This window comes from Aedes aegypti, chromosome 1 (genome assembly GCF_002204515.2).
Source record: "Aedes aegypti strain LVP_AGWG chromosome 1, AaegL5.0 Primary Assembly, whole genome shotgun sequence".
NCBI classification, from domain to species: domain Eukaryota; kingdom Metazoa; phylum Arthropoda; class Insecta; order Diptera; family Culicidae; genus Aedes; species Aedes aegypti.
Window position 1 is genome coordinate 295,048,135 of NC_035107.1, and position 17,189 is coordinate 295,065,323.

The following is a 17,189-nucleotide window of genomic DNA, read 5'->3' on the forward strand; positions in this document are numbered from 1 at the left end:
TTTTAATTTTACGATCAAACGTTCATGCCAAACACTGTCGAATGCTTTTTCTATGTCTAGAAGAGCAAGACCAGTAGAATAGCCTTCAGATTTGTTGGAACGGATCAAATTTCTTACTCGTAAAAGTTGATGAGTGGTCGAATGTCCATGGCGGAATCCGAACTGTTCATTGGCAAAAATTGAATTTTCGTTGATGTGGGCCATCATTCTGTTCAAAATAACCTTTTCAAAAAGTTTACTGATGGAGGAAAGCAAACTGATTGGACGATAGCTAGAAGCTTCTGCAGGATTTTTGTCTGGTTTTAAAATTGGAACAACCTTAGCATTTTTCCATTTGTCAGGAAAATATGCTAATTGAAAACATTTGTTAAATATATCAACTAAAAATGATAAGCTACTTTCTGGAAGTTTCTTGATGAGGATGTAGAAAATTCCATCATTGCCAGGAGCTTTCATATTTTTGATTTTTTTTAATAATAGATCTCACTTCTTCCAAATCAGTCTCCCAGGCATTTTCGAAAACGTTCTCTTGATTAAGAATATTTTCGAAGTCCTGAGTAACTTGATTTTCAATTGGACTAGTAAGTCCTAAATTTAAATTGTGCGAACTTTCAAACTGCATAGCAAGTTTTTGAGCTTTTTCGCAATTAGTTAGTAATAATTTGTTTGCCTCTTTCAATGCCGGTATTGGCTTCTGAGGTTTTTTCAAAATTTTAGATAATTTCCAAAAGGGCTTAGAGGCAGGGTCCAATTGAGAAATCTTATTTTCAAAATTTTTGTTTCCTAATTGTGCAAAACGCGAGCAGGATCGCGAGTGCTTTGAAATTGCCTTCTCCTCACGTTTTTAAGGCGGATCAAGAGTTTAAGATCATCGTCTATAATCATTCAAATTTTACATTTTGGAATTGCAATGCTCCTGGCCTCAACAATGGAATTTGTTAAAGTTTCAAGAGCATTGTCAATACTAAGTTTCGTCAATATCAACATTTCTTTGTTAACATCAAGATTAGAGTCAATATATGTTTCATATATATTCCAGTCGGCTCGAAAATAATTGAAAGTGGAGCTGATAGGATTGAGAATCGCTTCATGGGATATTTGAAATGTAACAGGGACATGATCAGAATCAAAATCAGCATGAGTAATCAGTTGGCTACAAAGATGACTAGAGTCGGTTAAGACCAAATCAATCGTAGAAGGATTTCTATAAGAGGAAAAACATGTAGGGCTATCAGTATATTGAATTGAGAAATATTCTGAAGAACACTTGTCAAACAAAATTCTGCCGTTGGAATTACTTTGAGAATTATTCCAAGACCGATGTTTGGCATTAAAGTCACCAATGACAAAAATTTTTGACTTATTGCGAGTCAATTTCCGCAGGTCAGTTTGGAGCAAATTAACTTGCTGTCCAGAGCATTGAAAAGGCAAATAGGCAGCTATGAAAGTATATTTACCAAGCTGTGTTTCACCAGAAACACCTAAAGTTTCAAAAACTTTAGTTTCAAATGACGAAAACAGTTGATGTTTTATACGCCTTGATGCCCCATCAAGTCGATCATTACGATAAACAAAAAAGTTAGGATCTCTTTTGAGTTTAGATCCAGGTTACAAATACGTTTCGGTAATAACTGCTATATGCACGTTATTAACTGTAAGAAAATTAAACAGCTCGTCCTCTTTACCATTCAAAGAACGATCATTCCAATTTAAATTATTATTTGGATCCATTAGAAAAACGTAATTCAATAACAATTTGATTTGTAAATTTTACACCAACTTGGACTGCTTCAGTCATAGTGGTGGCTTTGAACATTGCATCAATCATTAGATTCAATTGTTCAGTAAGACAATTAAAATCAGAGGCAGACATATCACTTGAAGTGGATACATTATCTGATGATTTCCCATTAGAATTTTCGGTAGACGAAGAAGCGGAGTAGGAGTGACCTGTGGCGGTAGGGTTTTTTCCATTTGATTTGAAACAAGTAGCATGGGTACTCATAGTACGAACAGGGGAGGAGTTCAAATTACCTGCTACGATATCAGCAAAGAATTTTCCGTGGGTAGATACATTCGAAATTGAAAGATTCGAACGGCTACCCGACGGATTAAAATTAGTTTGTAAATGAGCATGATTATGATCTTCCTGATGGGTATGATCCCTAATCAAGCGATCGTTAACTGAAAAATGAGCATTTTTCGAAACTCCGGAAACGACCGTTATCGTAACGGATATTATCTTTCGTCTGCCTGGCACGAGCCTCAACGACTCTCTTGCGCGAAGGGCAAGACCAAAAATTTGACTTATGATTGCCCTTGCAATTGGCGCATAAGAACTTATCGGTATCTTCCTTCACTGGACAGACATACTTGGCGTGAGAAGAACCTCCGCAAATCATGCATTTAGCATCTATGCGACAATTTTTTGTACCATTACCCCACTTTTGGCACCGACGGCACTGAGTGGGGTTCTGGTAATTTCCTCCAGGTTTCTGGAAATGTTCCCATGTCACACGGACATCGAACAAAAGTTTTGCTTTTACTAAAGCTTCAATATTATTTAGTTCTTTTTTGTTAAAGTGAACTAAATAATATTCTTGAGAAAGCCCTTTTCGATAAATGCCAGAATGAGTTTTCTTTTTCATAATTTTTATTGGGCTGTGGAAAATCCAAGTAAATCATTTATTCCATTTTTGATCTTATCAGGTGACTTATAGTCACTTGGAAGACCTTTCAAGACGACTTTGATCAAACGTTCAGTTTTGTCGTAATAAGTAAAAAAAATGTGCTTCTTTTCTTCAAGATGTTTGAAAAGAAGTGTACGATCTTTAAGAGTTTCTGGCAGTCTCCTTTCTTTGCGATTTGGAAGGAAACCTTTATTCCCCTAATGGAGTTCAAGATCTCCTGCCTAAATACTCCAAATTAGGAGCAACTGATCAGGACTGGCGGCACCTTTTGTTTCGTCACTTGCATCAAAGAGCATGGGCTAGATGCTGACTAAACGAAAGAAGAAGTGACCTTCTAAGAGGTTTATTTTCCCAAAACGGCCTCCAAGAGGGATTACCACCGCTAACTTCCGCTAACAAGTCCAACGAAAAGTCGAAGGCACGGGTCCAAACAAGGATCGAAAAGGGATTGATAGGTAGAAGGAAGTAGTGCTGAAAAGTACTGTTTTTGATTTCAAAAGATAGAGAAAAAGTGTCGTCGTCAACTTTTTTCACTCAAAATTTCCAACAATCCTGTATAGCAATACTTTTATTCTTTGATACCGAAAAAGTTAATAATCATCTTTCTTACATTTCAAACCACTGTGCCCCGGTCGGAAGACGCGAGCGCTAGAGCTACGCGAGGGTTGTGCTGAGTGTGCACAATACACAACACATGGCAACGAACGTTACGTAGCTCTTCTCTACATACGACCGACGACGGACGGCCGCGACCAAGACGACGACCAACACTTTCTTCAAAGCTTTGACCGATGCACTCTCACATGGTTGATTGCCGCGCGCGCACATCTACCTACCCGGTCCGATAATTAAAATACACAAACTTTTTAACGAAAACGCAATTATCATCGTCACCGTGCAAAAAGGGGCACGAACAGAAGCCGAAAAAAATGGCCCACGGTGACAACACAAATTCAATGAAATTTTTTAATTCGGCACACAATAATGACAGCTACCCACATTAGTTCGTCGTGTTTCGGGTGGCGAAGTGGTATTTTGCGCTGACAAAGTATTTGTCGACGTTCGCAGGTGGGTATCAGATATCGCGAAGCTCGCGCGACCGCAAGCAATCATTTAGGCTAGCTGATAAGACGACGTAGTCGTCGGCTCAGCAGACCGCGTCGCCAAAAACGCAGCAGTAATCGCAGTAGACTTTGCGTCCGGCTGAAGAAGTTGACTGCTCCACGGAAGTTATCACGACTCGAATAAAAACGAAATCAGACTTACCCTCGTTCACTGCGATGTCCATTAGCTGCAGGTCGTCATCCAGAATCGAGTTGAGAAACCCGTCGGTGTGATTCATCTCCGATGATGTATTCTGCGGATGGAGGGAACAGAAACAGCGAAATGAGAGACATGGGTCAAGAGAAGGTGTATCAGCTAAATATGAATGCGATTACGATGACATCTGCACGTGACTCATTGGTGGTGTGATTCAACTGAGTATACTAAGGATCACGCTTCTCCATCGAAAGGTGACGGAGGTCGCGCTTTATCATGAGGTTCTTTCAATGGAAATGCGTGGATTCTGGTAGACTTTGACTGATTCGATTCGGATTTTACATATGACACAAAAGGGGTTGAATATGCAATAATTTGCTTCTTACTGATGAACTATGACCTCAACAACATCACAGAAGATTTATTATTTTATTTTATCTTTATTAGAGAGATTTTCAGCCAGAGGCTGGTTCATCTCTGTATCACAGAAGATACTTGATTCCGCCAAGTAGGGAAAAATTGTGTCAGTATCTATCCATAACTTTCTACATAAATATTTTTTTGCAGGACAAACGTTTCAACTGAAAGCTGTCGGAACCGAGAACCGGAACCTAGTTATCGATGAGATAACCCAGAATCGCATAGTTCCAGAAACGATTAAATGGTCCGGAGAAAGCAGATGAAGTCCCTCACGGAAAACGATCTGTTGAGACATTGGTTCGAGGAGGCAGACAAAGTTCCTAACGAACAACGATTCCTCAACATTCCTCAACGTTGATTCGGAGAGGGCTGATAAAGTCCTTAATGGACAATGTTCTGTCGAGACGTTGGTATTCCAAGTTATAAACGGACAATGACCTCTTGAAACATTCGTCCGGAGAATTCAGATAAATTGCTTAACCTTCCATTTGTCGTGCAGTTGACCATCGCCAGAACCACCTCGCTGGTGCTGTGTGCGAAAAGCGAGGTGTTTCTCTCTATATTGATTGAAATACTAGTGTAACTGAATTATTAACATATAACACCTGTTGATTGTTGAAGCTTTCGTCTAGAGAAGGTACAGTAATGTCCCGATTTTGCTGCATTTAGGGTTGACAAAATCGGGAAAGAGCTAAAATCGGGATAACATTTTTCGACTTATTTCAAGTTTTTTTTTAAATTTAAGAATTAAGTTTTATGATTTTGTTAATATAAACTTTTTTTTTCACTTCCATTTTCTATGTACCGTAATCCAAGGTAACATTGATAAGTTTCTTGGATAATTATTAAAAATTTCAAATTTCAAAAATTAGGTCTTTAGATGATTGTATAGACGTGACCAAGGTCATAATTGACTTTATGCACCTAATATTGCCAGTATAGATGTGTTCAGTCTAATTAAAATAAATAAAAATTTTAGGCTGACAAAATCAGGAAAAAGGATGCTAAAATCGGGTGGAGACAAAACCGGGTCTTTTTTTTTAAAAGGGTGCTAAAATCGAGGGTAGATAAAATCGGGGGTAGACAAAACCGGGGGCTGACAATATCGGGTCATTACTGTAGATCAAATCCATAACGGATAACGGCCTGTTGAGACATTTACATTCACCTCTGTTGGTATTTTAATGATTTCTGTTTCGGTATTTTGAAATTTTTCTACTGTAATCCTCTATAAATCATTTCAGAACTTTCACTCTTTCCCTAATTCTACCAGAATTTATCGTGCTGTGTCAAGTTGCATCGTAAAATGTTACCAAAATAGATTGAACTTCTAGAAAGTAAATCGACAAAATAAATCCATCACTGCAGATACTAAACGCGCAAGTTTTCTGGTTCCGAGTCTAAACTTACTGTCGACTCAAATTCGATTATAAATCGTGTAGAAACAACTTCAATATGATTGAATTACAGCGGTAGTCGAAGTGTGACTTCTGAAATATACACCCTTATTCTTGTGACCGGCGGATCCAACTTTCTATCAAATCCTATTCATTCGAATCCATGGCCCACTTGATTTTGCTGGCGTAAACGTTTATAGAGTAAAAAGAAAAGTCTTTGAAATATTTTTCATGAACATTTTGAGACGTTATTGACCATTGCACGAATTTTTAGATTCTAATGAAATTGTTCATGTGCTAGATACAATTTGCACACTTACTAACATCAGCAGGCGTATGCCTCGAAAGTTATTTATGACGTTTCAAAATAATTCCAAGTAGTCAAATAGATTTCATGAAAACTTCTTTATAGTTATGTTTATTTGAAAGTAATCAGCATTGGTATGAAAAAGTGTGTAGCGTATTGCCAGCTACACCTCTCTGACAGACTTCTTTTCCCTTGTCCCTTTCCCTGGGTTCTTGAAATCGCGAACGGCAGCCAATAGCCAGTAGCTGTAAAGGAGATGGCCATATTTTTTTCGTTGTGAAGATATTGTCTGATGGATCCACAGCATCATCTAAATCGTCTTTGGAATCAGAGACGTTTCTGCAGAAGCAGGACGTAATCTATTAGCGATTTAGCATTTCTCCTAGCGGATGAACTTTTAGCAACTTGATCCTCATCGCTGTCTAACGGCTCACCCAAGTATTCCACATTGAGGATCGGACTTAACTCGTCATATATTTATATGATTTTTTGAGTAGCTCCTTATTATCTGGCATTGTATAGTCTACAATTTTTTTTTGATAGATTGATTAAAAAAATGGCCGCCAAAGACATTTTATATAGAAATTTGTCCGTCCCCCATCGGAATATCTCAAAAAAGTATTTTTATTGCGGGAAAAAATTAAGCTGCTGGTAGAGGAGTAATAAAGGCTTAAAAATATTTCGCTACAGAAACTCTCTCAATTCTTCGAACTTACATCAAAAGTCGGAAAATCTTCCAAAGAATTTCCGATTTCAAGTTTTAAATATTTGACGAAGAAAATAAATAAATCAAATAAAGTTTCATATAAATGCCTGATTATTATTTGACCTTGAAACAAAATATTTTGCTCAATCAAATAAAACAAAACTTCTTAGATTAAAATAGAAATCTATATAAATAAAAATGGAATGGTGTTTGTATGTCACGAAATTATATGAGAACGAATCAACGGATTAACTTGATTCTTTCACAGTTAGATTCTTGAAGTGTTCCGACGTGTTATTGTGAAAAAATAGTCGAAGAACTTAAGGTGAAACATCTTGGAATCAAAATTTAATGATGTATTAAAACTTTGAAGGCACAAATATCGCACAATAAGCATCAAACTACAGTGCAATTTCTATTTTCGCTTTGTGCACTAGCATAAAATTTCAAATAAGAAGATCGACTTTGTACATTCATTATTTCAGCAGATTAGTGCCTTTGAAATCGCAAGTAAGGGCACAAGCCTGCCATTTGGGCTTATTCGAGTGGCGTGAAGTGAGGATTGTCGGTCGCGTATATCGAGGTGTGTGAAGTGACTCGCCGTGCAAATCAAATGCCTTGCTATACGAGACCGACAATTCTCATCTCACGCCAGTCGTAGAATAAACCCAATTGTGCCAGCCATGGTTGGATTCCGACTTGTGTCACCTTAACGGGAAAATTAATAAAAATAGGGGTGAGGTGCTTTTATTTGAAAAAGTGCTCCGCGAGCCAAAATTTCAGCCCCTGCTCTATGATGTTCGCAAATATTATTGTCCTTCCAAACGCGGTCAAAAATTGCTCAAGTAAATTCACCAGAACCTCGAAATGGCTCACAGTGCGTTGAACGTATGGAGATGCGGGACAAAAATCAAAACTTGAAGATCAAGCTATTTGAGCACCTTGGTATGGAAGGGATATTTGTTTCTGATTAAAAGAGCAACAATTTGCATCAATGACATATACTAGACGCATGATCGCAAAACTGTCCCAAGCGCCAATTTCATTATTTGCCCAGAAAAGTCTTGCAATTTATACTTTTATTGCTTATAATGATGTAAGAAGTTATTTGCAAGTATGTCTCTTCTCACTCGTAGCTGCAAAAGTGACTTATACGCCTTTATGCAACAAAATCGCATTTTTTTAATTTTTAAGTTTTTAATATGAAATTTGAATAAAATCTTGGAAATCACGTTTAAAATATATTATTTTAAGCATGAACTAGCTCTGGTGTAATGTCTGGTTGAGCCAAGACTACATATAGCGTTGCAAGATTTTCGGATTTTTTTATCACAAACAACTTTTCATCATCACAAACATTTTCATACTTGTGCTGGTTAAGAAGTATACCTAAAAATAGTCAAAAATCTCGAAGAGTTGCAGGAAGTTGCAGCTGTATCTTTCAGACCTCTTAGAGGACACTCTATGAAACATGTCTGTGAGTGATTTAGGTTGGAACTCGGTGGAACTTTTTTTGAATCGATAATCAAAGTTACATGTTAGTATTTCAAAAGTTTGATTTTATAGCCAACTCAACGTGCCAATTCCTCATATTCAAAGATAAAATTGGTGTTCTTATCACATCAAATATACTTTACCAACCTTCAGTCATGTTCTCTTTTAGATTTTGATTGAATAGATTGATTACGACACTCTCCGTGCTAGTTAAAAGGAATGCTGAAAACACGCGACAAAATTTGGTTTTTCAGCTACTTCGACAACTGTCTCTTTCGACGCTTGTTGTAGATGTTTTAGTGCTTTGTAAAGCTTATGAATAACAACTACCGAAAATCTAAACATTACATACACTTTGCAATTGGATTAAATGGACACATTGATGTGAAGTTTTGCGAAAAAGTTACACGTCTTCTCAGTGAGAATCGAACTCACGACTCCCTGATCTCTAGTTAGGGCGCGTTACCACTACGCCATGAGAGGATTCATGAACGCAGCAGTTAACCTGAATTCGATTTCAGCTCAATAATCACGTGGTCCTTTTTCGCAAAGTGCACCTCTTTCGGAAGAATTAGCTTATAAATACTTGTTTCGATAACGGATGTTACCTATAAACACTTGTGGATACTTATTAACGCCGAAAAAAATAACTTGAAATTTGATTTTTGTCTATGGAGCAACGCACTGTGCGGCTGTTAGAAATTCCTACCAGTTCCTACTAAAAGCATACATTGACTACTTTAAAGTATGCTTAGTCCAAAACCCTCATTGTAAATCATTAATAATATTTTGGCTTATTGAGTTTGGCTTTCTAATACTTCACAACCAGCGCATTACATTATGAATATTAGACCTTTTCACTTTTAAAAAAATCACCGATTCTCCGTGTAACATCAAATTGCAAACTGAGAAGTCAATTTGGTAAAGTTTAAGATTTTTTTAGATTTTTTAAATCGATTTTGCGCTTTTTGGACCCTTCTATAAAAATGCCTTATATTTGAACAATGTATCTTCTGAACTTCAGAACAGCCAATATTATGAGCCGATGGTATTGTGACTGTAGAGTTCATAGATATGACATCTTAATCATGGGCAGTGCTGTAAACATTCGACATTCTTCGCGACGTTCGTTTTGCTTCCATGGTCAGCAGTCAAATGATTTCTCCACACTCATTTGCTACCGTCACATCTCACACACTGCATGAGCGGTACAATGAACATGGATAAACACAAAAAAAACTGTCAATTGAATGTCGTCTGACACGATGGCATTTGCATCAATCATACGTTTTGCATAGAATTCATACACATCGGATCATAAACAACAAGAATAGTTTGTTCCTACTTGTAATGTCGAATGAGACACACACAGTAAAAGTAGCGTCTATTACAAAAAATAACAAAAACAAACAAAACCGTAACGTTTCCTAGCAAAGCTATCGTGGTCAGAGGCATTCAATTGACATTTTTCTTTCCGACATTCGTTAGATCGCTCGTGTTGTGAATGTTGTGAATGTCTTCAGTAAAATGAGAGGTAATTTTCTTAACATAAGGTTAGTGCAATTTTCTAATAATTTTCAATGTCATTTTTGGGTTTCAGCAAGACATTTTAGTGGAAAGGTCCAAAAAACACAAAATCGATTTGATACACCTTTAAAACTTTACCAAATTGATTCATTTTGAGACAGATTAGGGGAATTTTCATATTCTCGGCAGTCTAACCCGATGCCGCGCTTCTTTTGCAATTTTCTCGGACATCAGCAAACAAATTACGTGTTTGTCTGTTTACATTTATGCGCTGCTCAATCCTCTTTCGACGAACATAATTGTTAAAAGCTTTTTGGAAACGTTGTAACAATGCTTCGAACAGGTCTTGTCAGTATGACTATTGTCGGCAGCCTCGTTTTCTTCGGCAACTTTCCCATAAGAACTGCAAGCGAAACTCTTCAGCAGCTCCGAACTAGCCGCCTTTTGAGATGTATTCGTTTGAATTGATCACACCCTAGGCCAAATTGTTTCTTCAGTCCCAGAAATCTCGTCAGTGGGAAGCTGACAGAACAAAGAATCTTCTGAATGTTTTCATTGGTATGTTTTAATAAAAAAAAAATGAAAAAAATTGAAATTTGATTGCTGAATAGTCGAATGGTGCCGAAGCCGTAAATTACCCTACTTGTTTCAATAAATAAGTTCGGAATTTGATGTGGCAAGGGCACCTTAAAAAGTGAACAGGTCTAATAAATATACTTCGGGAGATTTGAACGCGTGGGCAGTGGAATAGGGTTACTGATGCTGCAACAACAGAGGACATAATTTGTTGGAAGCCCAGGCCTTGTTGAATGTGGCCTCAGTCCATAGGAATGGGCAACGAATCTATCATAGAGGTGATGTTCTGTAGTCCTAGTCTTGGTATTGTAATCGATGGTGAACTATAGGGCACCCTCATAGTATAGACGGTAAATGAAAGTAAAAGGTAGTTCATTCTGATTAACAAACGCTGCTCAGAGGAGGATCGAAGATAGGATCAATTTTAGTATCCTCGTGAAACATATTTTTGCACCAGGCTTGTGCAGCTATCATGGTATTGTAACATTATTATGAATGATGTCAAAAAAACTTACCGAATAGTACATCATCTCGTGATCCATTTTGTACCCGGTGGCTCCGGCGTCCGTCTCCGACGTCGAGTTGGTCAAGTGCATGCTGGTGGCCACGGCCGAACCCAGGTTCGGTGCATAGTACGGCTGGGTCGGTCCAATATCCGCCAGCGAAGCATTTTGCAGTACTGCATGTGAGTGGTACTGACCGTGCTGGGGAATGGCACCGTTAGCCTGTAAGGAAAAAAACAACAAGAAGAATTGATTTCTAATTATCGTCTGAAACAATGGTGAAAAAAAAAACGAATTGCAGCGATAATGCACATCGTTCTGCGAATTATTGCCAGCTCATCTTCAGTGGTGAACAAAGCAATCCAAGCAGTGACCCCACGAGGTCACAGTCAAAACAAACCCCCCAATAACAAACCCAATTTGTGCTTTTAAAACCCTATCATTGTGGAATTCTTTGTAGCTTTTCCACAGCCTACTGTTGGATAGGATTCTACCCCATTACCCCGAATCCCATTAACCCGAACGCCATTACCCCGAATTCCAAAACCCCGAACGACCCATCACCCCGAAAGACATTACCCCGAATTCCAATATCATAGGGAAATGTCATCAATATCATCATGTCAAGATAATTGTAAATTCGGGGAAATAGCATTCGGGGTGATGGAATTCGGGGTAATAATACATTCGGGGTAGTGGAATTCGGGGTGATGGCATTCGGGGAAATGGATTTCGGGGTAATGGGGTAGAATCGTTGGATAGAGCTTCACCCCACAAGTAATGGTGTGATAAACGAGGCAGGAATTTGTAACCGAGAATCGATCAAGCCCCAATCAAGCAAGCGAAGCGGGTATACTCGCGTACGCACGTACCAAACTCTGTAGGGGAGACTGGGGAGACTTGATCTGTAATTCTGCAGGTACATCATAATTTGAAGAGGTTTCAACACAGGCTCTTCTAAAAGTAAAAACCGAGTAGGTTCATAGTGAAATGTGTAGTATTTTGTCAGCGGAATACGTTGAATCGATAATGTACGTTCGTTTACTATTCGGAGATAAGGCTGTTTGAACATTTTTTTGGGAATTGTCCAACATTTTATAGAAATCAAGAAATCAAGTCTACCCAGTCTTCCCTACATGCCTTCTACGATGATGACGACGACGACCAGCAGCAGTAGCAGCAGCAATTTTCCAATCAATCGGAGTGTTGAATATTTTCGCGCAAATGCGCAAATCAATTAAGTTCAATGATGGCCGAAACCCGACAGTGGTGGCGGCTGGAAATCGAAGGCAACCGTAATTGAATATTCCAATCCTGGTGGCGGAGCTAAAAACATATGCGCCCAATTAAGGCTGCGTGTCCGGATATCGTCTGCAAGCACACATAAGGGGTTTCGGCGTGTTCAGGAACGAGACGTATACATTGAGAGATGGCGGCAAATGCATCCCTCGGAATTGGTCGGCCGAGTGCCTTTAACATTGACGGGGTTCAGTGGTTCAAACTCCCGCGTCAAGGCTCATTAGAATATTCTGCGGAATGTTGCAAAAACGAGCTAATCGATAGTGGATTGGGGCTTCTGTTTTGCAGGTGTTTTTTTTTTCGTTTCATGGTCACGACTGCATAGACGTTGATTACCCTTATTTTCGGGGGGTCAAAAGTGCATTTTTTTGAATGAGTAAATTATCGGTGGATAAGTACTGATTCGCTGGCGGAAGAGGAAATTATTGAAGAAACTTTTAAGAAACGCAAATTTGTGTTGGGTTATTGTCTCACCCACAGTCAATTCTCCCTAATTCGATATCGAAGGGACCATCGAGTTAGGGAGGTATCGAGTTACAGAACACGGAACCAGTGCAAATGCAATCCAAGGGGTCATATCGAGGTAGCCATGAAAACCAACTTTTACTATGGTTCTCTAACTCGATATCGAGATAAGAAATATCAAGTAAAGGAGAGTTGACTGTATTATTATTATTATTACAGACAACTTTCTCTAATGCGATATTTTATATCTCGATATCGAGTTATAGAACGATAGTTAAATTTGGTTTTCATCACTACCTCGACAAATGTCCTGCAGTTGTTACTATCCTTTTCTAAGAGATTATCAGCCCTAAGGCGAACTTATAGAGGGACAGTGTTTCCAACCTTACTCATGTCGTGTGTTCTTCAATTTATGACAATCTCCGTTCATCCTTATCCAAAATAAGTAGGAGAAATACCAGAATCTAGGGAAATTGTTAGTTTTCACAAGAGCTGTGATGAAGAAAGATCGATCCTTCAGGAATATAAAATATCTTCCAAATACTTTTAGAACTAGATGTACTTGAAATTTTTATTTGCAATCAGATATTTTTGCAAAAACTTGGTAAAAACCTTTTTTAGCATTTTTTTTTAATTTTTTTCCAAAAAGATTAGTTAGAAATTTAATCTGTTCCTGCAATGCTCATCAACCTGTTGAAAATTGGAAAAATCTTGGCTCCCATAGGGTTGACTCACACTGAGAGATGCTGATAAACCCAGAGAAAATAGAAGTTTCTATGCCAAATTTTCAAGATTTATTCGGTGTTCGATATGAAGCAGGGTAATCTAATGGCATCGGCACCTTTCTTCAACACCTTTGTTGAAATTACTTTTGTCAAAAATTGGCACAACATGAGTGGCACCAATGTCAAAATTGGAATAGTGGAGAACTGTCGTTTGCAAATAAACTGGCAACGAGCAGGTGATCTACCAAATCTTCCTTTTTGGCCTTTTTTCTTGTTGCAACTCTAAAGCAAAGTTACACAAAATAGGTCTCTCTTCTCCTTAGGCGTCCTGGAAATCGCTTCTGTGCTAGTTTCTTGTTATCTACAATTTTGTGACATACAAAGTTGCTTGATATTGCAAAACATTTCTTTGTGCCATTTAGAATAATTATTTATTTAGATTGTGTTCACCTTGCACCACACATGATGAAGAGAAGAAAGTTTCATTTTTTTATGTTGTTTATCTATTTTTTTTTTGATCCTGCAGAATTCCGTTCGTTTTTAATGATGTGATTCATCAAATCATCAAATAAATGACATGACGGTATAATTATAATTTGTACAAGGTATTCTTAAAAAAAAGACACGGACACCGTCTTCAGCCATTTAGCTGCACAGACTGTAACTTAACACTAGACAACGGACAAGCATGCTCCAGTGGCACAGCCGCGAAACATTTCTGACGAAAAGTTTCAATGGCTGAAGCGGGAATCGAACCCACACTCCATGACACGATGCGCTCACTGCTTGACGACACTAACCACTCGGCCACGAAGCCCACGATTCTTGCAGAATCACTCAACCTATGGAGCGGTTTTATCGAGAAAATCTTCCTGGTTTCTATTCAGAAATTTCAAAACATTCAATTCTTCCCTGATTTTGTGGTTTTAGTCTGCCTCAATTTTTTTTTCAAAAAAAAAAAAAAAATATATATATCGATGATTTTTTCTAAGAATGCCCATTACGGATTCCTTCAGGGATTTCTCGCGATTTCTTCAAATATTTGAGCAGGGATTCCTTCAGAAATGTCTCTCGAAATTCTTTAGGGATTCCTTCAAACATTACCCCATGGGTTCAATCAGGAATATCCCCTGGGATCACTTGAGGAATTTCCCCTAGGGACTTGATGAGTTCCATATAAGATTCCTTCAGGAATGTCTTCTAGCTTCCTTTAGTAGTTTTCCCAAGGATTCGTACATAATTCCCTTAAAAAACTGCAAAAAATCTCCGGGAATTCCTTTAGAAATCTCATAAGTTTTTCTTTAGTATTTCTCCCAATGATTTCTCCAGGAATTCTCTCAATCATTCTTTCCTAAAATGTCACTAGGATTTCTTCAGAATTTCCACAGGAATTCCAACAGAAATGCTTTCATAGATACCTACAAAATTTCCTACTGGTATTTACTCAGGAAATTTTCCAGAAATGCCTTCAGTAGTTTTTTCTCTAGCGATACATTGGAAAATCTCAATGCAATCTCTCAGGAATTCCTCTAAAACTTGTTTCTAGGATAGCTCCATAATTTAAAAGTCTTTCAAGTATTTCTTCGAGAGTTTTCGTATGGATTTTTTTGAAAATCGAAAAATTCTTCAAAAAATCGTTTTTGCTCCACACCGCTCATTCGATTTAAAATCAAATTATGAGTATCCTCCCAAAATTTGAGCTCATTTGGATGAAAATTGAGACTGCACAAGCCCTTTAAAGTTTATATGGGAATTACTATGGGAAAAGCAAGCAAATCATTCAATTGGTCATAGTGTTTGCCCATATGCTCTTGGGGATTAGAGCTACGTTGATAATGTAAGATATATTCAACAGCTACAACTTTGCCGAAGACCGTTTTCAAATCGAAAGGCCTCAGTAATTAGTTATTTCTGTAATTACTGAATGGTAAAGAGGAAGAGCTGTTTAATTTTCTTACAGCTAATAACGTGCATATAGCAGTTATTACTGAAACTTATTTAAAACCTGGATCCAAACTAAAAAAAGATCCTAACTTTTTTGTTTATCGTAATGATCGACTTGATGGGGCATGTGGGGGAGTTGCAATCATCATTCATAGGCGTATAAAACATCAACTGTTTTCGTCATTTGAAACTAAAGTTTTTGAAACTTTAGGTGTTTCTGTTGAAACACAGCTTGGTAAATATACTTCCATAGCTGCCTATTTGCCTTTTCAATGCTCTGGACAGCAAGTTAATTTGCTCCAAACTGACTTGCGAAAATTGACTCGCAATAAGTCAAAATTTTTTGTCATTGGTGACTTTAATGCCAAACATCGGTCATGGAATAATTCTCAAAGTAATTCCAACAGCAGAATTTTATTTGATGAGTGCTCTTCAGAATATTTCTCAATTCAATACCCTGATAGCCCTACATGATTTTCCTCTTCTAGAAATCCATCTACGATTGACTTGGTCTTAACCGACTCTAGTCATCTTTGTAGCCAATTAGTTACTCATGCTGATTTTGATTCTGATCATGTCCCTGTTACATTTCAAATATCGCATGAAGCGATTCTCAATCCTATCAGCTCCACTTTCAATTATTTACGAGCCGACTGGAATATATATGAAACGTATGTTGACTCTAATCTTGATGTTAACATTTCTTTAGAAACTAAAATTGATATTGATAATGCTCTTGAAACTTTAACAAATTCCATTGTTGAAGCCAGGAACATTGCAATTCCAAAATTTGAATCCGTGATTATAGACGATGATCTTAAACTCTTGATCCGCCTTAAAAACGTGAGGAGAAGGCAATTTCAACGCACTCGCGATCCTGCTATGAAAATTATATGACAGGATTTGCAGAAAGAAATCAAGAAACGTTTTGCAGATTAAAGAAACAAAAATTTTGAAAATAAAATTTCTCAATTGGACCCTGGCTCTAAGCCCTTTTGGAAATTATCTAAAATCTTGAAAAAACCTCAGAAGCCAATACCGGCATTGAAAGAGGAAAACAAATTATTACTAACTAATTGCGAAAAAGCTCAAAAACTTGCTATGCAGTTTGAAAGTGCGCACAATTTTAATTTAGGACTTACTAGTCCAATTGAAAATCAAGTTACTCAGGAGTTCGAAAATATTCTCAATCAAGAGAACGTTTTTGAAAATGCCTGGGAGACTGATTTGGAAGAAGTGAGAACTATTATTAAAAAATTCAAAAATATGAAAGCTCCTGGCGATGCTGGAATTTTCTACATCCTCATCAAGAAACTTCCAGAAAGTAGCTTATCATTTTTAGTTGATATATTTAACAAATGTTTTCAATTAGCATATTTTCCTGACAAATGGAAAAATGCTAAGGTTGTTCCAATTTTAAAACCAGACAAAAATCCTGCAGAAGCTTCTAGCTATCGTCCAATCAGTTTGCTTTCCTCCATCAGTAAACTTTTTGAAAAGGTCATTTTGAACAGAACAATGGCTCACTTCAACGAAAATTCAATTTTAGCGGATTCCGCCATGGACATTCGACCAGTCATAAACTTTTACGTGTAATAAATTTGATCCGTTCCAACAAATCTGAAGGCTATTCTACTGGTCTTGCTCTTCTAGACATAGAAAAAGCATTCGACAGTGTTTGGCATAAAGGCTTGATCGTAAAATTAAAAAAAACTTTAATTTTCCAACATACATTGTTAGAATAATTCAAAGTTATCTGTCAAATCGTACACTTCAGGTTAAATATCAGAACTCCAGATCTGAAAGACTTCCTGTAAGAGCTGGTGTTCCCCAAGCCAGCATTTTGGGACCAATATTATACAATATTTTCACATCT

The 17,189-nt window shown here is 37.5% G+C and overlaps 1 protein-coding gene across 5 annotated transcripts in view; it reads right to left on the reverse strand.

The window, feature by feature from the left end:
• Window positions 1–17,189, reverse strand: part of LOC5565942 (segmentation protein cap'n'collar) — a 255,950-nt gene that overhangs the window by 25,097 nt on the left and 213,664 nt on the right. For all 5 annotated transcript variants that reach the window (XM_021838214.1, XM_021838215.1, XM_021838213.1 and 2 more), the window contains exons 8-9: window positions 10,893–11,102; window positions 3,957–4,047 (exon numbers count right to left, since the gene is read on the reverse strand). In XM_021838214.1, coding sequence (XP_021693906.1) covers window positions 3,957–4,047; window positions 10,893–11,102 — 301 coding nt within the window. The remainder of the gene's footprint in view (window positions 1–3,956; window positions 4,048–10,892; window positions 11,103–17,189) is intronic.